The sequence below is a fragment of the Rosa chinensis genome, unplaced genomic scaffold, assembly GCF_002994745.2.
Source record: "Rosa chinensis cultivar Old Blush unplaced genomic scaffold, RchiOBHm-V2 RchiOBHmChr0c11, whole genome shotgun sequence".
Classification (NCBI taxonomy): Eukaryota; Viridiplantae; Streptophyta; class Magnoliopsida; order Rosales; family Rosaceae; genus Rosa; species Rosa chinensis.
This window is the reverse complement of record NW_020126825.1, coordinates 61,018-79,331: the sequence shown is the minus strand read 5'-3', so window position 1 is coordinate 79,331 and position 18,314 is coordinate 61,018. Positions and strand designations below refer to the sequence as shown.

Below are 18,314 nucleotides of genomic sequence, written 5' to 3'. Positions count from 1 at the left end.
CCATACATCACTATGTATTATAGAAAAGAGAGAAGAAGTGGAAATATTTTTTGATGGAAAAGGTAATCGATGGGACTTGCTAAGTGCGCAATTATTACAAAAGGAATTAAAAGAAAGTGTGGAGCCAAGAGTAGATCCTATACGAGCTAAAATGGAAGAGGAGGGGTGACCTAAGCGATTGTGCCAAATAGATGAGTGAACAGAGGAGAGTGCATGAGGGACTGTAGACTCGGAAGATAAGCGCTCGGAAGATAAGCGAAGCGGATAGAGACCATCCTTGCATGGGCCCTGAAACAACAAGCGACCAGTAAGTAAACAATAGATTTGATAGAAATCTGGAGCAAATAGGAAGAAACAAGATTGTCCCTGGTGAAACGGGCAACAGAGAGAAGATTTTTACGAATTAATGGAATGCGAAAGACATTTTGTAATGAAAAATTGGAAGAACCTAATGACAAGGGAAGGTGACCAGTATGGGAAACAGGCATTGAGTCCCCATTACCCATATATATACATTATGAGGGCCACCATAAGATTGTGGATTGTTGACTGGCATAGCTGTCATGTGATGGGTTGCACTGGTGTCCGGGTACCAATTGGGATCAGCAGCAAAAGGGGGAGCTGTGGTAAACCTATGTGGGCATCGAGAAGAGAACAACCAAGGGACGGTGTGTTGCTGCGCCATCATGTACAGAGAGAGGATTGCGGTGGTTGCGAGAATAGGAATGTTGCTGTTGAGAGAGAGGATGACAGTGAACTACTGAGGAAGACGTGGAGGAGATCGAATGGCTCTAAGCCGTGCAAGACCAAGGAGAGGAAACTCTAATAGTCAGAAGAGAAGATGAGACACAGGTTGATACGAGACCTAGGCTGATACCATGTTGAAGATAATTTTCCTTATCATTCTCATTACAAGTGTACAGTTTATATAGCAGCCTAATTACTGCTGTTACACAAAGAGAGTAAATGGTAATTACATCAAATCAGAAACTGATATGCATTTACAACAAATATACAACTAAGCAAAACTGATGCTAGATTGTAGCCACTGCATTATTCTCTCTAACACTAATACATATTGGAAGTTGTTTAAAATTCTCTCAAGTCCAAGAATTAATACTACCAGTTTCAATTTATGTGTTCTGACTTCCGAGCAACTATTGTCAAAAGCAATCAACAATAAGGAAAGTTAAAATTGCTAGCAAGTGTTCTAATCAATCAGCCATCCACAAGGATAAAAATAACTTTATTCAACGAAAAAGCTAGCACCAACTTACAAAAACCTTCTTGCAAGAGATTGGTACTTTTAATTGAATCAGATAGCCATAGTTACTGCTGGCAAACTTTGCTTCATTAGGGCTTTCCCAATTCCATAGACGACAAAATCCTAAAAAAGAATTAAGAGTTATTATCACAAATGGTACCTGAACTTATCTTCTATTTTATCGATGGTACCTGAACTTCAATTTTAATCACAACCAGTACCCGAACTTTTCGATTTCAATTTAAATGGTACCTAAGGCCACATTCGGTCACTATTCCGGCCATAAAAGCCAAATCTATAAAATAAAATAAAAATAAAAAAAAACAAGTTCAAGGCAAGTCTATTACCAAAAAATCACTATATATGATTGCAACCCTTGAAATCATCAAAAATCATCACTATGATTGCCTTCCATGCAGTTTTTAGTCGGAATAGTGACCGGAGGTGGCTCTAGGTACCATTTAAAATGAAATCGAAAAGTTCGGGTACTGGTTATGATCAAAATTGAAGTTCAGGTACCATCGATAAGATTGAGGTATAGTTCAGGTACCATTTGTGATAATAACCCAAGAATTAAATAGCGCTTTAAACTATAATATCATATGAGAGCTCAAGCAGAGGTAAATCTCCTGTTAAATAATGATGTTTAATTCAAAACCATGATGGATGGAGAAACCTTTAGCTGCTTGTAGTCTAATTTGATAGTCATAACTCAAAGCTACTACAAGGAAGCTGCAGGTAACTGCTGGTAAACTTTGCTTCATTAGGGCCTTCCCAACACCATAGACAATAAAATCCTAAAAACTACTTAAATAGTGCTTCAAAACTATAATATCATATAGCATATGAGAGCTCAAGCAGAGGTAAATCTCCAGTTAAATAATGATGCTTAATTCAAAACCATATATGATGGATGGAGAAACCTTAGCTGCCTGTAGTCTAATTTGATAGTCATAACTTAAAGCTATTAAAAGGAAGCTGCATTTATGATTGACAGAGAATCTAATAACAATATATTGTCATGTCATCAAACTGAAAAGTGCATAATTACATATACTCCCATAAGGTCAAATGAGAAGAAGGAAATGAATGAATGTTACCTTTGATGGACTGCCGCAAAACAGAAGCAGAACACTTGTCCCTTTCTCATTTCAAAGTAAAGCAAAAACACGATTAGTAGAAAAGTTCACTCAAAGTCCTGTAATCAGACTTGAAGGGGCATCTTTACATCAACCACGGGATTGTTTTTCCTTTGACTGAAATGAAGACAGAAACAACTAAATGAAGTGATGTAATCCATAAAATAAATTGCACAAAATAATAGGACGAGTTCGTTGAGTTTGAACAGAAGAGAAGAATGCATCAAGAATAAATAAATACAAACTGCAGAGAATGCATAACCAGAGGATCCTTGTACCGAAATTGAAATTGAAGTTCCCTCAATCATTCAATCTTTTAGTTCTGAAAGGTGAATGTAACATAACTACAGTTTCAGATTGTTTATTCTTTCAGATATAAATAAGGGAGAAGCACTTCTTCAATAGCAGATTATTTCATGTGGCCAAAAACTAAAATAAGAAGAAAAAAAAAGAGACAACAAAATTGCAGAACCCAGAATAAGAAACCAAGATTAAAGAAATTAGCACCACAATATACTTTGATGTCAACATTCATTATCAGAGAGGGCAGCACAAAATCCCACATTGTAACCCATTCCTACATGATTTTCTACTTCAATGTCAGCATTCAAAACAATAGAGAACAGCACCAAATCCCTCTTCAAACTGAATCCTACATGATTTCCTACTCTGACTAACTACCCCAACTCTGAAACATCCTAATCCTAAAGCAGCTTGCAAAAATTCATAAAGCAAAGCATCAGCCCTTCAACTTGGAAATGACAATGTTCATGACCCGAGTATCACAGCTTTTGGTCTTCTGTTTAGAACCTCCATCATAGCCTTTGCATTTGGCACAAACCCCTTACCCATCATCACCTCCACCAACTCTTTGCACTCCTCCTAAGAAGCCTCATCCTCTAGCTTTGCAAAGCTCTCTATCACAGCAGTGTAGGTGGCAGCATTAGACCTCATCCCCTTGTCCATCATCTCAAGCAAGCACTTCTTGGCATCTCCAGAGAAGTTGGGGTTAGCAGTGAGTCCCTTGATTAGAACAGTGTAAGTGTAGGAGTTTGGGGCAACCCCAGCAGCTAACATGCCGTAGTATGCCTCCAGAGCACCCTTGGTCTTGCCAAACTTGAGATAGGCTTCAATAACAGAGGTGTGCACCACAACCATGGGCTGCATACACATCTCAACAACGCGCTTATAAAGCTCCATGGTCTGTTCTGCATTGCCATCCTCAATCAAAGCCTTGTACATCTTCAACGCCTTTTTGTAGAGGCAATCCGGCTTGGTGTTCCACGTGCGGAATACTTTTTGCACATCCTTGTCAGTGGTATTGGTGATGAGATCATCATTCATCTTCATTTTTTTCATTGCTTCTTCAAGGTGGGTTTCTCCAAGCTGAAAAATTTTGGACTCAGGGATGAACCCCTTTGCTTGTATCTGCTCAAGGAACTCCCTGACCTTCTCCACTGACTCCCGGCAGGCAATGGCGTCGACAACAGTCATGCAGGAGGCAGAATGGGGCTTCATCCCCTTATCCAACATTTCCAAAAAGTACTTCTTGGCATACCCAACAAAATTGACATCAGAAGACGAGTCTGTTGCAAGTGCCGTGATGAGTATAGAGTAAGTGCAGGAGGTGGGGGCGACACCGGCGGCTATCATTTGCTGGTAGACCTTGTGAGCAGCGTTGGTCTTGCCGGCATTGGCATAGTCCCAAATGACAATGGTGAAGGTGGCCACGTCAGGCAGTACAGCCAACTCAGAGCAAGGCTTAAAGAGCTCTTTGGCTTCCTCAGGGATGCCGGAATTTGCCAATGTTCTGAAGACATGAAAGGCATAGCTGTTAAGGAAGTCATAGTCGCCAATGGAATCAAACATTTTTTTCAAGACCTTGTCCTCACAGTCTTTGGTCGCATCCTTGAAAACCTTCATGACACGTTTCTTGAGGTCATCAGCGAAAGAATTGTGGGAACTAGTGTCCTCCATTGATTTGATTATTCAACTAGAATATCTAGCAGAAATTATATTAGAAACAAGAAAAGTCAGAGCTTTAGACCCAAATTAGTCGGAAGTGAAGTTAGGGTTTTGCATTCCAAATCAAACACTATGCCACCACCGGAGTGTAAAGATGAGGACTTTACTAAAAAGCGAGTGCAGAAAAGGAAAGGAAAACTCGATGAAATAAAGTTAGGTTTTCTTTTTCATAAACAAATTAACATAACAAGCAGCTACTATATGAGAGGGTTTCCAAAGAGAAGAGAACGGAGGGAAGCTCACTCATCTTTCTCTCTCTGATGATCTACAACTGTAGCCTCTGTACTCTGTAGGATTGAAATTTTGCGTCTTGCTGAGGAAGCTAGAGGAGAGAAAGAAGAAGCGAAATATATGGGAGATATTTTAAGAGAAAATTAGATATAAACCCAAAAATATAAGCTTCTATTGAGAAAAACCCATAGATATTTTTCTTTCAATTTACACCCACTCTACATAAGCAAACCTTCCATATAGAGTATATGTCTATAATTAATGGTTTTTCTCATTCTTTTGATATATCTAATATGCCCTTCTGATTATGGAGGGTTAAATTAAGTAACTTGCTTAATCTTGTCATCCATTTGAATTTGAAATATTAAGCTAAAAAATCAATCATAATTAATTACGTCCTTAATTTCTTCCTTACTTTATATTTTGATTACTGACTTGAGTATATATTTCTATATATGCTCATTACAATAGTAGCTCATTTCTAGCACAAATTTCAATTACTGTTTTCCTTATATGTAGGTATTTTTTTTCGAATAGATTTTCAATTTTCTTTTCCTTGATGGGGTCAATTATTGTTTCAAAAGATGAAAAGAGATTTTGATTCAATCACTGGGAGAAAATGTTTTTCTTGCTTGAAAGAAATGGCGAGGGGCAAGCAGGTATGATACTTCTTTCTTGTGTCTATGAAGAACGACTAAAGAAATGTTCTTAAAGAAAAGAAAAGGATTCGAGATGGGGTCAAGAAATGGGAAAAAAAAAGCTTTTGTTATTGTGTTTTCACTTCTACACTCACACTCGGTGGCTCTCTATATTCTCGAAAGATTTCTAATTATAAGGTATGTATCTTGTTCTTGGATTACTTTCTTCTTCTTTTTAGGTATATTGTCATATTAATCCCATGATAGCTTTCTACTCTCAACAACTACATTTCTAATTTACCTACTGAGTAATTAGATGTAAGTGAGGCTTGAATACCATAAACCTTCAATCTAAAAAAAGGTCCTATCTTCTACGATAATAGGTATAATATAATAGAAAACCTAATAAAGAGGTATGATACAAAACAAAAAAATGATCGTAATATAGAGGTGTCCGTGTCATACAAAAAGAAACAAAAAGAAACCTCCTATATATTAGATACATACTTGAGATCAAATTAACTAGAAAAAGTGTGCTGATGATCAAGTACTTTATTATATAGGTATACGCATATATTATAGAGACTTTCAACCTAATAAACATGGTCAACTCGCAATGATAGAATACCTAAAAAAGAGGCTGATGTTGAAAATGATTCTAATAGCAGAAGTTTTAAATACACATCCCTAATTACTTAATACACACTCCATACTTAATACACCACCCATTTAATTTCTCATTCTAATATTCTACTAAATACACAACCCAAAGTACCTAAAATATCCTTAATCTCAAAAATCTTGAAATATCCTATTATTTGACTATATTAAGGCTACTATTTAATATGATTAGTATATTCTAGTATATTGATATTTTTAAATGACCTTATTGATTACTTGTGTTACTTATTCAGAAATCCATAAAGATTTATTATTGTTCCCTTTAAATAGATGCATATAAATAGGTTTTATATTATTTGAGTTCTCATCCACCAAACACCTTGATCAAGTATAAAATTATGAGTTGAACATTTAACCAAAACCATATCACTAGTTTCTCTCCAATGGTGGAACTACAAAGTTGTCATTAGAGAGGCCAAACAAATTAACAATTATAAAGTTTTTTCACCTGTGATGTTTTATATTAGAAAATAAATGGATTAATCGTATTTCTTAGAAAAAAGAAAGAAAATGAAATTAACCAAAAAAGGAGTAAAACGATCCATTTTAAAAACATTTAATACCTTTGATTTTGCAATTCTAAATATTATGGCTTCTAACCTCATTTAATTACAATTTATTTAAGAAAAAAATAAATTAGATAGTTTCTAACTTTATTCTTGTACTAAATTAGGAGGCCATGTATAGAAATTTGTTGTGTTTATCTAACTATTTATACATAAATTATTCTATATAAGGAAAATATGACTATTTTTTTCTTTCTTTCTAATGCATAGATGTCTGTTTTGGTCATTCAACCTACCTACAAAATCTAATTTGAAATATAAAATAATAGGGATGTGTATTAAGTGATTAGGGATGTGTATTTAAAATTTCTCTTCTAATAAATAGGTTGATATGAAAATTTCTAGAAATCAAGTTAGCTAAACATACCTGTCTAATCTTTAGGTTGTAATTAACCTTTGAATTCAGAAAATTATGTAAAAAAAGATCCATAATTCTAGCAATCATGATGAATTTAATGAAAATTGCGATAATAATGGGACCAATAAAAAAGATCTACAATTAAGGTATTTGAAGATGACGTTAATTTTGCTAGTTGACTTATGTTTGCCAGAGTTAAATTATGGCAATTTGTGTAATTCTTCAAAAAATGAAATCTAATATTTTATCCTAATTGGCAATAATTGGGTGTAAATTGAAAAGAAATAATAGGTGGGTTTTTTCTATTAGATCCTTTAGAAATTGGGTGTATAATGAAATGCCCCGAACGTCTAATGTCAAATGTTGTAAGGAATTGATATTTGAGAGAGAAATTGATGTGTTTTAATGTCACGCCCCGAATTTTGAATAACCAATTCAAATCCAAAACATGAATAATAACAATTACAAAATAACTTCTAAATTTTTTTCTCAGCACAACACACCACTCGCCACTCGAATATAAAATCTCGAAAAAACCTCGAGTTCATTAATACATCTCACTCTTACAACGTAAAATTGTAAAGCTCTAAATGAGCATAACAAACCTCACAATAGAAGGAAATAAAGTAAATGCTGCAACTCTTAACCAACTCAGCCTCCGCCCTGATTATCCTGACCTGCAGGATTATCTGCTACATCATTTGAATAGTGTACCAGGATTGCAACAACACAAAACCCAGTAAACTTTCTGAAAGCTCGTATGAGTAAACAAGAAATGAACGGTTGATTTATTAAATCACAATTCTTTTAACTCAGGTAAACAACAACAATCTCAACATTCACAAAGAAAACATCAAACCAACTCACGGAAAACAACGAGGAATACATCCTCACAATCCCCTAATCTCAAAATCACCTATGTGGTCTTTCCTACAATTATTCCCCTTGCATGTGGTCTTTCCCACAACCTGCAATTATCCTTACTGCATGTGGTCATTCCCAAAACCTACAGTTATCCCCACTGCATGTGGTCATTCCCACAACCTACAGTTATTCCCATCGCATGTGATCTTTCCTACAACCTCAAACACATGCACTCCGGTTTATCGTTAAACCGAAGGACCTTAGACCATTTGGTCATCAGAACCCCACATCATTGACCTCTATACAACCCATCAAGTCAACTATGATTTTTCGAACATGAATTAATCCATCCAAAATCATCATATAAATACGGCACAATACATTTCAGTCCATATTATATATAAAATTATCACAATTCCACACTCCTCAATGTCACACCATTCCATATATAATCACGTAAATATAAATATATATATATATATATATATATACACACACACACGTAATCATCCACTCAGGGATAATCACTAATACGAACTATAGTTCAAGCATAAAAATCGTGAAATTCATTTGTATAGTTAAAATTAGGGAAAACATCATCAATGGTCACTAAGTTATGACTTATTCGACACTTAACTCACTGTATTTTTAACAATATCACTTAACTCACTCAGTTTTACATCCGTCTTTCACTTAACCTACTATCGTTAATTCTACCGTTAAAAGCTATTAAAATTTAGGGTATATTTGTTGAAACACTAAAAAAATGCATTTCTAACTTTTAAAAAAAGACAATTTTTTTTTTAAAATTATATTTAAGTTAAAAAAATCATTTTTTATTAGAAATCTCAAAAATTGAAAAAAGTCTAATTATAAATTGAGGGTATATTTGTCTAAACACTAAAAAAATGCATTTCTAACTTATTTTTTTTCAAATTATATTTAATTTAAAAAAATCTTTTTTATTATAAATTGAAAAAAATTGAAAAAAAGTCTAATAAATGTAGTTTTTTAAAGTTAAAAATTATTTTTAAGTGTTTTGACAAATATACCCTCAATTTTAACGGCTTCTACAAGTAGAATTAACGGCAGTGAGTTAAGTGAAAGACGGATGTAAAACTGAGTGAGTTAAGTGATATTGTTGAAAATACAGTGAGTTAAGTGTCGAATAAGTCATAACTCAGTGACCATTGGTGATATTTCCCCGTTAAAATTATTTTACTTACCTATGGACTGTAGTTGATCAAGTCCATATGATTTAAAACAAATGTTTATTCCATAAATATTTTCACACAATTACGACAAAATAAAGTAATTAAATGTACTCGGTTCGTAATATGAACCATGTGATGTTTACTCACCTCTAAAATCCCGCTGCGTCTTCTTAACAGCTCAAGATACGATTCACAATCGTCCGCCAAATCAATCCGTCAATCACCTAATCCAATACGATCTTAACTTAGCCAACAACTCATAAACATAATTAAACGACGATCCAACGGTCAAATCGAAATTAAACGACGATCCAACGGTCGGATCGACATTAAACGATGTTCCAACGGTCAGATCGACATTAAACGATGATCCAATGGTCGGATCCTCACAGATCGCCCTTAGGATCATCCTCCTAAATAATCACGAAGATCTAACGGTCAGATCTTCCTGAATCGCCCTTACTAACATCTCCACAAATTTATATGAAAATCCGACGGTCGGATTCTCACGAATCGCCTTCCAAATCACTATTTCACAATTATGAGAAGATCCAACGGTTGGATCTTCGCCCATGACCACACAAAGTCACTGGGACAGTCATACGATCAACATTTCAAAACTACAAGTCCATCGGACGGTCAGATCTTCACAGATCATAAATCGAACTATCGAAATCGATCGAAACGTAAAAATTCATAACTTAATCATACGATATCCAAAAATTTCGTATAATATATCGAAATGATCGTCTTAACATGTAGAACATAAAAATGGTCAGAAACTGCCCTTAAGGTCCCCGGAGGTGGCCGGAAAGGCCGCCGGAGTTAGTGGCAGAGCCGCCGCCGACCACCGCCAATGGTGTCGGAGACGGGCTGCTCCGCTTCATCTCATCAAGCTTAACAACTTCCCTAACTAGCATGTAAGATGGAAATGACCGGAAGGGGTCGAAATTACCTAGAACAGTCGAGGTGGCCGAAATTTTTCCAGAATCCGGCGAGCTTGAGTTCGACGTAAAAACTTCCACGAATCGCTTTGATCCCTTCTGTATATTTGTTCAGAAACTCAAGGCGATATCCCCAGTTCAAGAATCACTCAAAACGAAGCTCTAAAGCTCGAGATATCCCGATCGAAAGTTCTGTTCGATCTAAGTCGGGGTTGACTTGCAGCCGCCGCCACAGACAACTCCACCGTGCAAGATTTTTACTGGGAGCTTGAGGAGGTCGAGTCGACGTAGAAGGATAATTTTGGTGAGGATTGGTGGCCAGAAACACGAGGAGGATGAGTTGGTTCGGTTTCGGGTGCAACCGGATCGAGCTGGTTTGCCAGACCTTGAGGCTGTGCCGGAGGGAACGACGACTTCCAGCAGGTAGAGCGGCCCGAGGCGAAGCTATAGGAACTGGTCTGGTGTTGATTGGTGGCCGGTGGAGGGAGAGAGAGACCGGAGAGCCTTTGCTCTGTTTCTGGTGTCGGTCGAGCGAGAGAGAGAGTGAGAGAGAGAGAATTGTCTGCTTCTTTCAATTATGCAAACATGTATGACACCGGCCTTGACTCACGGAACCAAGATAGGGTGTATTAAAAGTGTCTGCCACCAATTATACTTTGATAAAAAAAAAATCAAGGTTATTACATTTAATTAATAATAGGGGTCTCTTTATATATAAAAGATTACAATGCATAGAATCAAAGTTATTCAAGGAAAGGTAATCATACATTAATTGGATATATCTAAGATTGCGGTGGTCTGAGCAGCAAAAGCCTCGGTATTATATTCGTCGTCGTGGCTATCGGTGCGGCGGGGTCTCTAATTTTGGGGCTTGGGATTTGGTGGTGGTTCTTTGTTAGGCGGCAGCGGCGGAGGGGAGGACGGCGCTGATTTGGATGACGGAGATGTTGTAGGGGAGTTCGTCGACGGACTTGACGAAATGTGCTGCGAAGGAGCCGTCGATGATGTTGACGAAGCCGATGGAGCTGGGGGCAAAGCCGGTGGCCTGGAACATCGTGGCAACGAGGGCGATGTCGTTGGTGATCTGGTGGAGCTTCTTAGCTTCTAAGTAGTTGAGCAAGATGTGGAGGGGGATGATGTTCTTGATGGAGTAGATGGAGTCGCCAGCAGCTCAAAAAAGAAAAGAAAAGAAAAATAATAATACTAATAACTTTCTTTTGCTTTTTTATTTTTTTTATTATATAAAGAAGAAAAATTAAATAAACATAAATAAAGGGTAAATTGGTCATTTTATGGACAAAACCTGCCAGTTGGCAATCTCCATTACAGAGACTAACGGCTCCCGATACCAAAATCGAGTCGGAGTGAGAACCTCAGATACCAATCTGATAGTTTTGAAAAGTGAGGTACGAAAGTTTAGAATGGGGAAAAGGTTAGACACTATTTGGGCCATTTTCCCTATCGGAAAATTATACATGGAGGCCCAATGAGCCTAAACAGAAAAAAAAACAAGTAGCGATTTTGACTAGCTATAAGCTGAGCCCAAGACGCTTCCCTCCCCCCATGGATCAGTAGATGTGGAACGGACAGCCAGCTACTTGAACAACATGACCGGCCGCCGATCACCCTACTCTTACTCACAAGAAACTGCCTAAATTTTTGAAGTAACCCCTTAACCTCCTCAATCATGCACTTGAACAACATGACCGGCCGCCTATCACCCTACGATCTTACTCACAAGAAACTGCCTGAATTGTTGAAGTAACCCCTTAACCTCCTCACGTAAGCACTAATCTTCATCCACTAAATATTGGATAATAGCTTGAGCAACTCACAACCTCATAGATATTGCTTGAACCATTAGTATCCATAAAGACATAGATTATGATTTATGACAGATTCCTATAGTATCAGTGTCTGTAATCTGGAGAAGACCAAAATATTGTGATCGAGCACCAATTCATATTGTTCCAGCACCAAAAAATTCAATGAAAACACAGACGCTAAACAATTTCCTTGGGCACCTGATACAACTCAGAAAGAAAGGTAAAAAAAGGATCTGCCTTCTATTCAACTGCTGTAGGTGATGATCTTGAATATGAAGTCAAAATTGGATACCATTCACATTAAACTATCTCGAATCTATAGTAACAAGTGCAGAAGCTGAAGCTGTTTCTAATGTTCCCAACTGCAACGTTAATGAGGATAACCAAGTTCCTTGGCAAATTATATGATTACAGATATGATACTAAACCATAAGCACCAAGTCTTGTTATCAAGGCAGCAACAAAATGATAGTGTTGTGGTATAGAAAATAGTCTCATCAAATTATATTGGTAAGAGAGTAATAAGTAGCACAACTCTTGTCCACACTTCGTCCTAAACCAAATGTTAAAATTACCAGAGAACTGAAAAATGAAAACAAAACAGGTGTGTTTTTTAACATGGAATATGAAACCTTTAGCTTTCCAGATACAAGATGTTTGTGAAAAGCCAGACCTTATTTTGATTTCGATAGGATGGCAATGTCGTCATAAGCTCCAATCTTGGTCGTAAAGTTTTCAGTGCAGATTCATCCAAAGTAAACCAGGATGTGGTAACCCAATAAAGCTGCAGTAAACAGATAACAAACTCAAAAACTTCAGGGTGAGAAACTGCAGAAGCTAAGACAATTAACAATGAATCAATGACACACCAATAAATTTTGGCAGAACTACAAATTAGCGTCATTATCAACATGAGAAATTCATAAAGGGTGAAAAATCTAGCTGATTAAATGACCGTTTATACATCTCTCGCGGAACCAGCTTTTTTTAAGGACTGAAAATCCACGTTTACTGCCAGTGTGGCACCAGATATCTAATGAAATATGAGAAATCCAACTGATCGACTTGCCAAAATAAAGTTTTTGATGTACAAAGAATTTGAGAATCTACCAGGAAGGAGATACTTTTAATGTTGTGAACAACAGGATGCTAGATCAGCTATATACTGGTAGTTATCCTCGGAAAGAAAAATTGAAATGTATAGATATCATACCATAAGCCACATGCTCTCAGCTTCTGAAATGGATTAGTACTCGTGTACATCTTTAGAAGTTCAAACATGGATAGCAGCTCAGGTTTACTCAGACAATTGGAGTCCCTAGTAATATTTCTGATTTCTACTGAAAGCCTTGGAATAGCCATAACTGCGTTAGGTGTCCAATGGTTCAGTCTGTCTATAATGATTCTCGTCTATTTAGGTGTACCAATGGCATATCTGGCTTACCTAACTATCAAAAATGCAAGACGTTTTTATCTTGCCTAACAACTCTTTGCAACTGTATACAGGGCTTTAGAGATGATCCAACTCTTCCAACTGAATTTGAGCAATAGAACTAGAGTCAGGCTGCAGCTCTACGGTAGGGGTGTGCAAAACACGGTACAAACCGGCCAAACCGGTCGAAACCGACTGGTAAATATGGTTTGGTTAAGGTTTTTTAGCGTCAAAATATGAAAGCCGGTTCAATACCGAACCAAACCGTTTATGAATTAGCTTGGTTTGGTTTTTCTTTTACTTAAACCGTGAAACCCGAATCAACCGGTATGTATTAAATATAATAGGAAAAAAATTTAAATTTATATACATAATATATATATATATATATATATATTTGTGGGTAGTCTTTTATAAGTAAGTTATAAATCTCCAATTATATTTTGATTCTCAAAATGATATACTACCATATTGAATCCTAGACCCAAAAGGCTTAAAACCCAAATAAGTGAATCATTTTGAAACTAATTTGGATTTTGTTCTTTGAATGTTAGTTTTGGATTTTGATTATTAAATTTTGATTATTGAGATTGAGTTTTAGTATTTTTACTATGAATTTTTCGTAAACAAAACGTCAATGCTATATAGGTTAAAACCGCCTTACCGACCGAACCAAACCATCTTTAAATGGATTGGATTGGATCGGATTAAGTTTATTTTCTTTGATGACCGGTTGTCTAAAATGTCTAAACCGCTTACTTTGGTATAGAGACGGTCTGGAGTCAAAACCGATCCAATCTAATCCGCGCGCAGCCCTACTCTACGGTCTACCGCTCTGTAACCAAGATCAGAGGCAAGTCTAAGACCGTGGAACAAATCCCATACATCAGCCTCCAAACAAGTACCAATGGAGGATCTGATTACATCCCCCCACATTTAGTTTCACAAAGCAACAGGAAGATACATATAAAGCCACATCCTAGATTGGTGCAGAAAATATCTATCTTTGAGATCCAACTGAAGCCAGTTCATAAACTTAATTGAGAGAAATTGAGTTGGCAAAATTTACGGGGTCAACACCAGATATGGCTCGAAGAGTTGCAACCGGTGCAAAGATTTAAACTAAACAAGCACCTAGGACACAAAGAGCCATTCCTAATACAACATCCTAGAACAAAAAAAATCTTGATGATGGTCTTTTCAAAAAAAAAAAAATCTTGATGATGGAATGGGCAAGTCTCTCCAGCCTTTCAGAACCTTCAAAATTCAATATGTTGGAGAGCCCCAATTGTTGGGTGAACCTATCACAATTTTCCACAGCCTTCAAGTATCAACCTCATATGGAACGTCTTTATTGGCATTCAGGGTCTTGGTCAAGTGTTAGCAGTTTGAAATATTAGTGAAGTTCATGACAAGTCAATCCAATGCAAGGAAAATATATCATTGTATGTAAATTAAAAATATTCTTACCCTTTCATGATTTCATCCATAGTAATGTAAAGTGGACTTAGGGGTCTTCAATTCAACCAGGTGATCTGATTGAAAACTAATTCACCAGAGATTCTAGAAGACATTCAAGCCATTCCAAAACCCATTAATCTTTAGAGAGATATTCACAGTGCACATCCAGAAAGTTCAAATTACAATTCACAACAATATCGGGTTGCGCATATTCAAGAACCAGTCAGCTTTCAGGTGCATTTCTTCTATTCAGCTAAGTTCCCCGTACAAAACCGAAAGATCGAAAGATATGAGGTTCAAATTTAATGTGTAATTAAAGCATGCTAGACATTGCATAGTAATAACAGGAGGCTTAAGAATTGTAACTGAATTAGAGATTAAATTCCATAACAAAACAAAAACAGAAGATTAATTTCAATAAGTTTGCAATGTATGCAGGTTCAGATGTTCTAGAACTATTGCAAGGATAATATCAAAGATCCTTGTTCAGCTCCCATAACTAACATTTTTTTCATGTAATAGTAATTAATACCTATCAGTTTCCAAGATCTTTTTATGCTTCTATTTTGTTTGGGTCCCTAGATAGTCTAAATGTATATAGTAAAGAGAGGTGGTACATAGTATTGACTAGACCTCAGATAGTCTATATGTATATGGTAAAGAGAGGTGGTACATAGTATTGACTTGATCTCTTACTGTATTTTGTGAGAGAACATCATGAGCATTCTCATCAAGCCATGACCACCTGCATTACGAAAAAGTAGGATGACAACCTGTTGGATTTGCCCAGCAGTTGAAGAGACTCTCAACAAGCAATATGCCAACCCATCTGTTGTGGACATGGAGTGAATCCTGCATGGCTAGTTCTTTTCCTTTCAATTTTTATCAGGGATTTATCAACTAGGTCATTCACCCCAATTAAGGAAAAACCACAATATATTTTATCTATCATGCTTGATCCTCGCCTCTGCAGAAACATGCCATCTTTATCTTCTCTGTATCCATTTCTCTGCAACTTTAAAAATATCTATCCTGATCTTAATCATTTTTATCCAATGCCTCTGACCATGTATCTACCTTTCTTCCAGACATGTATCAAGCCAAGAGTTCAAGAGCTAAAGAAGGCTCCTCAAATATTTAACAAATAGGATTTTCGAGCCATCTGAATCTGTAGATCTATAATGAATCCCTCATTTTTCCTTTTTGTACATGTACGCCATTGCTCCTGATACTTTGCCCCTGCAGCAGAGAGAATGTACTATCCTCTTGGGTTGCATTCAACTAGCAATTCTCTGAAACTGTATTGAATACCAGTTTTAGAGACTCTACATAAAAGAATTGCTTTTGCCCAGAAGATATGCAGGTAACCACCATTGTTTCTATGAGAAAGTTGACTACTATTGTCATCTTGCCCATCCTGCAGAATCAAGGATAAATCACTCAGTCCTAAGTAGCTTCGTCTTTTTTTTTTCTCCTCCATAACAGAAACAAACAGAGAGAATGAGAGAGCTTTTGGTGCTAATGTTGCATAACTACTTGACACTTATAAGGGTCTTACACTATACTTCATTTCTTAGATGCTGTCTTTCGCGCACCAAGCTTTTTCCTGAAAACATGGTATAGTCAGCAGAATAAGTTGTTTAACATTGGAACAACCAAAGCCATCTCACTACATCCAAACCCAGGTCTCATTACCATCAGGAATTAAAATGATTTACTAACAGTCCTATAGACGTCTGATCACAGCCCCAGCTTAAATATCATCAATGTAAAGCATTACCTTTGTGCAAGTTCACGACTTTTAGCAACAAAATAAGAGAAACTAGGTACTGCTTCTAAAATAAGGCTTCTCTCCAGGCAAGTGGTATTAAACTGGATGAAGGAAAGCTTTATCTGCCTGTAGACTAATTTGATAGTCAAAACTTGAAACTATTAAGAAGAATTGAAGATGCTGCATTTATTATTGACTGATAATCTAATAACATGAGAATTACTATGTCATTCAACTGAAATGTGCAAAACTTACATAAATTCCCTTACGGTCAAATGAGAAAAGGAAAATGATTAAATGATAAATATTACCTTATAGGCAGAATCAGAGCACATTTCTTACTGATTTGAATTGATCAATAGAACAATTAACTTAAGAGAAAACTTATCAGACTAAAAGAAACATCTTTACTTCAACCACATTAATTGTAACTCCCTGGCCTTCTCCACTGACTCCCGGCAGGCAATGGCGTCGAACACAGTCGTGTAGGAGGCAGAATGGGGCTTCATCCCCTTATCCAACATTTCCAAAAAGTACTTCTTGGCATACCCAACGAAAGTGACATCAGAAGATGAGTCTTTTGCAAGTGCCGTGATGAGTATAGAGTAAGTAACCGAGGCAGGGGCGACAGCACTGGCTAACATGCTGTGGTACACCTTGAGAGCAGCCTTGGTCCTTCCGGCATAGGCATAGCACCGAATGACAATGGTGAAGACGGCCACGTCAGGCAGCACGGCCAACTCAGAGCGAGGCTTAAAGAGCTCTTTGGCTTCGTCAGGCATGCCGGAATTCGCCATAGAATCGAACACCAAAATCGCATAATTGTTAAGGGAGTCATAGTCACAAAGCATCTCAAACTGTTTTTTCAAGAAAATGTCCTCACAGTCATGGGTGGAGTCCTTGAAAACCTTCATTACATGTTTCTTGAGGTCATCGGAGGTAGAATTGGGGGAACTAGTACTGTCCTCCATTGATTTGATTTTTCACTGTAGTACTCTCTAGCTTTATCAGAAATTAAATTAGAAACAACAAAAGGAAAGAGACCCAATTTAGTCAAAGTGAAGCTGGGGTTTTCTGGTCTAAATCAAACAATTAATATGCCACCGCCAGAGTGTAAAAATCGGAACTTTACTAAAACCCGAGCGCAGAAAAGGAGAGGAAAAATCATAGAAATGAATTTAGGGTTTTCTATTAGAAACAAATTAAGTCAAGTAGAGCTAGTGTCTGAGATTTAGATGTAGGAAGACGATGAAAGAAGCTCACTCACCTTTCACCGATGATCTGCGGCGGAAGCTCTGAAGGATTGAAACTCTGCGTTTTGCTCCGGGGGGGAGAGAACAGTACACCAAGCAAGAGAAATGGGACTTCAAGTTTCGAAATGTCCAAAAATATCAGACTTGTAAAGTTGTTATGGTCTCAAGTCTCTACCCGCTAAAACCTCTTTTTAATTTTTGGTTTATTTTCGATTAAGAAGTTTACGGATGAAACAGTTTCTTTCTGCTTTTTTTAGATTTCAGTTCCGTTTGTTTTGTGTTTTTTTTTGTTTTTAATTAAAAATGAAACAGTTGCTATCACAACCAAAACCTAACACCAACATTTTCATTTTTCATTTTTCATTTTCTGTTGAGTAATTTTTTTTTTCTTTTTCATTCGTTTTCCTTTCTTTATTTTTTCCTCTCAACAAACAACATCGATATTGAGTAATATTGAAAAGTACAATGAGTAGATGCAAAACGGCATCGAAATTAAACAAATACACTTTGATGATGATAATCTATACTATTATAAAGAGAAGTGCTTGCTCCCCAAAATTGAAATTTTTTACCATTTTAACCCTTATATATTAAAAAATTCTTAAATATAATTAATCAATGAAGATAATATCGTAAATTGTAAAATA

General features: G+C 36.6%; 2 protein-coding genes across 3 annotated transcripts; both read right to left on the bottom strand.

Annotated features, from left to right (window-relative positions):
• Nucleotides 1-3,285: 3,285 nt before the first annotated feature.
• LOC112181220 (pentatricopeptide repeat-containing protein At4g31850, chloroplastic) lies at nucleotides 3,286-4,380 on the bottom strand. Its single transcript, XM_024319656.1, has one exon. It carries the CDS (start codon nucleotides 4,378-4,380, stop codon nucleotides 3,286-3,288), a length of 1,095 nt encoding a protein of 364 aa, XP_024175424.1.
• Nucleotides 4,381-16,410: 12,030 nt separating this feature from the next.
• On the bottom strand, nucleotides 16,411-17,810 carry LOC112181219 (pentatricopeptide repeat-containing protein At2g01740). 2 transcript variants are annotated; one of them, XM_024319655.2, is made up of 2 exons: nucleotides 17,682-17,810; nucleotides 16,411-17,400 (listed from the first exon to the last, which is right to left on the bottom strand). In XM_024319655.2, the coding sequence occupies exon 2, from the start codon at nucleotides 17,383-17,385 to the stop codon at nucleotides 16,822-16,824; it is 564 nt and encodes a 187-aa protein (XP_024175423.1). In that variant the 5' UTR covers nucleotides 17,386-17,400; nucleotides 17,682-17,810; the 3' UTR covers nucleotides 16,411-16,821. The 2 variants fall into 2 exon arrangements, with proteins under 2 accessions (XP_024175423.1, XP_040368230.1); XM_040512296.1 differs by having other exon boundaries at nucleotides 16,413-17,416.
• Nucleotides 17,811-18,314: the final 504 nt, after the last annotated feature.

Coding starts and splice junctions, on each gene's coding strand:
- LOC112181220 (XM_024319656.1), bottom strand. CDS start 4,380: ATGGAGGACACTAGTTCCCACAATTCTTTCGCTGATGACCTCAAGAAA.
- LOC112181219 (XM_024319655.2), bottom strand. CDS start 17,385: ATGGAGGACAGTACTAGTTCCCCCAATTCTACCTCCGATGACCTCAAG.